This window comes from Perkinsus marinus, assembly GCF_000006405.1.
Source record: "Perkinsus marinus ATCC 50983 genomic scaffold scf_1104296950840, whole genome shotgun sequence".
NCBI classification, from domain to species: domain Eukaryota; phylum Perkinsozoa; order Perkinsida; family Perkinsidae; genus Perkinsus; species Perkinsus marinus.
In genome coordinates this window covers 1-2,417 of record NW_003209494.1, presented here as the reverse complement: position 1 = coordinate 2,417, position 2,417 = coordinate 1, and the positions used below count along the sequence as shown (strand labels likewise).

The 2,417-nt window shown below is 48.8% G+C and overlaps 1 protein-coding gene across 1 annotated transcript; it reads right to left on the bottom strand.

Annotated features, from left to right (window-relative positions):
- Positions 1-799: 799 nt before the first annotated feature.
- Pmar_PMAR021360 (hypothetical protein) lies at positions 800-2,013 on the bottom strand. The gene is made up of 3 exons (XM_002777886.1): positions 1,491-2,013; positions 1,259-1,442; positions 800-1,206 (listed from the first exon to the last, which is right to left on the bottom strand). Exons 1-3 carry the CDS (start codon positions 1,976-1,978, stop codon positions 952-954), a joined length of 927 nt encoding a protein of 308 aa, XP_002777932.1. The 5' UTR covers positions 1,979-2,013; the 3' UTR covers positions 800-951.
- Positions 2,014-2,417: the final 404 nt, after the last annotated feature.

Genomic DNA, 2,417 nt, shown 5'->3' with positions numbered 1-2,417 from the left:
ATCAAGGTCAACGAGTCATCAGGATCATGCGCTTGATGAGTGGATGAAGATCCGCATGCCGTCCCTAGTCAAAGTCCAACCGTCAGACCGCATAACCCACAACATCAGGCAGGTCAAGAATCGTGAGGGTTACCGGTCCGTGATATACACCCCTCCGAGATGAAACAGAACATGCTACCGTAGAGTCTACGTACTTGAGTTTTACAATCGTTACGACTTGCCTCGCGGTTGTCGGAAATACACACTATCCAAACCTCTATAGCGCAACTCTCAAAGCGAGAAAAAAGTAAGCCAGAAAGTAAGATATTCTATATCATCTTCGAGTGTGTACGCATAGTATGCGTCGTACACTGAGCATGCGTATATTTCGGGCAAGTGATTTGGTCATTTATCGCCCATGATCAGCCGCGACGATTGGCGGCTGTACACCATGATGGGATCGTTACACTCAGTTCACAACCCGAACACTAAGGGTTCCAACTAGCCCTTGAGAAGGCCCGTTAATGCTGCCTTCTACCTTGGTCCACCCAGTGTTCCATGCAGTGTGTAATAAGGTACGGCTGCAGCGTCACCCAGACTCAAGATTTCCTCGCGAGGTTGTCTTAGACAACCTGTCGAAGTAAAGATTGATCATCGCGTGAATTGCCTATCGTTTTGCACCGTGCTTAACATGCTATTTGTACCCCATCTTCCTTATCTGTTAGTGTTAGCACACAACGTATTTTCCAGTTTCATCGGGTAATAAACGACTGTAAAGTCGTCGACTTTTCGTTGACAGAATGCAACACCAATAAGTACTGAGATGTAACGGCTCTCAGCTGGATGCTGAAGTGCCTTAGTGAGTATTCGAAGCTTCGCCTACAAATAGAAGCGGGAAGTGATAGAGAGGTACTCGGTTATACAGAGCGAATAGTCAAGACAATAGACTGCACTCTGCGTTTAAGAATCATATCATGGATTGAGCTTCTGCTTGATACCATACAATAGGGAACGTGTGTCGTTCGGAGGGAGGTCAGACTGCAATACCCATGCCATTAGCCCACCCAACTTGTTGAGGTTGGCGAATACTATCTTATCTTGCAGTATGGGCTGGGAATCGAAAAAATACCCGTTGAAGGTTCCATTGCCTTTAGGATCGGCCCCCTCAGCCACGAGTTGAGAATATCTTATCTGCTTCCCATGTCGGTTCTCGCCGTAGAGAGGTACCTTCAGGGAATGACATCTGGCAGTAATTAAGGGTGTTAGTGCTATCACTCACCCCCAGACCGAATTTGCTTGGACTCATCGACTCATAGTATAACCATTTTAAGGCCATCGTTTCCACCCAAAGCATGTTGGATTGTCCCCTGGGGTCATTATGATTGTCGTATCCCATCCAAAGGCACATGTCGATCTGGCTACATAAGTCGATCTTCTTGTAGAAGTCGAATGAACCACCGATGCTGAAGGATGATGCATAATTCGACAATATGCGCGGATGAACAACTTACGCCACTGTAACATTAGCGCTCCTGCCCTCCCTTGCCACAAACAACTTCGTCCAGATCATCAGATTTCGATACGTGATCCACTCACTGTAGTTGCGGGGCCACTCCCAGTCGAAGTTGATGCCATCAAACGAATAGTTCTTGAACATCTCGTTAGCCGACTTCACGAAGGTGAAGAAGGGCCCTATCTCAGCATTGATGAATGGGATATGTTGGAGCATGAAAGAGATCCTGGCGCCGTGCTTGTCAGCCGCCTTGCGTGCCATACGCAAGTGGGCATCATCAGGAAAGGTCTTATGCAATTCGCCTGTTGACGAAGCGGAGATTCCCCCGAATATCAGTTCTGTGACTCCGCAACTGAATAGAGCATCGAAGTAAGCTTGGTCTTTTCCAGCCAATTCGTTCTCGCCCGTGTGGTAGGCATAGAACTCGAAAGCTCTCTGAGTCGGGAAGAGGGCCGCAGCAAAGATGAGATACAGGATGCGCAGCATCAGCGTTGGCAGGTTACGTAGAGCACGTATAAACCAAAAAGGAGGCTGAATTTCCCATCAATGAAAGTGAACAGGTGAGCGTACCGCTTTGTTCGCTTCCGAACTGAGCGAATCCCTCGTCTCGGATAATGAGAGAGATGAATGCGCGTGCGTGTTTTAGTAGTCAGCACGTTTTGGAGCGGACGGAAATTGGGCAGCTCCGGGCGCTACCAGCGGCCGAGGCGTAAGAAGCGTGAGAGATTTTATATTCTCATTGTCGGGGAGCTGAAGCTTCAAACGATGAAACCCCAGAACCAGATGCGAACTGCTGCGGAGAACACTGGGTTTCTAATCACTTCCTGGGAGCGACTCCCCATTGTGCGGCGCACATTGTGCGCGCTGGTTATGTCGTCTCTTCGTGCACCCCCAGCCGCGCAAAGCTACGGATTCCGTACTACGG

What these genes read in the sequence shown, in the direction of transcription:
- Pmar_PMAR021360 (XM_002777886.1), bottom strand. Translation starts at nt 1,978, where the DNA reads ATGCTGCGCATCCTGTATCTCATCTTTGCTGCGGCCCTCTTCCCGACT. An exon ending in AGCGCTAATGTTACAGTGGC is followed by an intron (nt 1,443 to 1,490) that starts GTAAGTTGTTCA and finishes ATCATCCTTCAG; the next exon opens with CATCGGTGGTTCATTCGACT. An exon ending in CAAGCAAATTCGGTCTGGGG is followed by an intron (nt 1,207 to 1,258) that starts GTGAGTGATAGC and finishes CATTCCCTGAAG; the next exon opens with GTACCTCTCTACGGCGAGAA.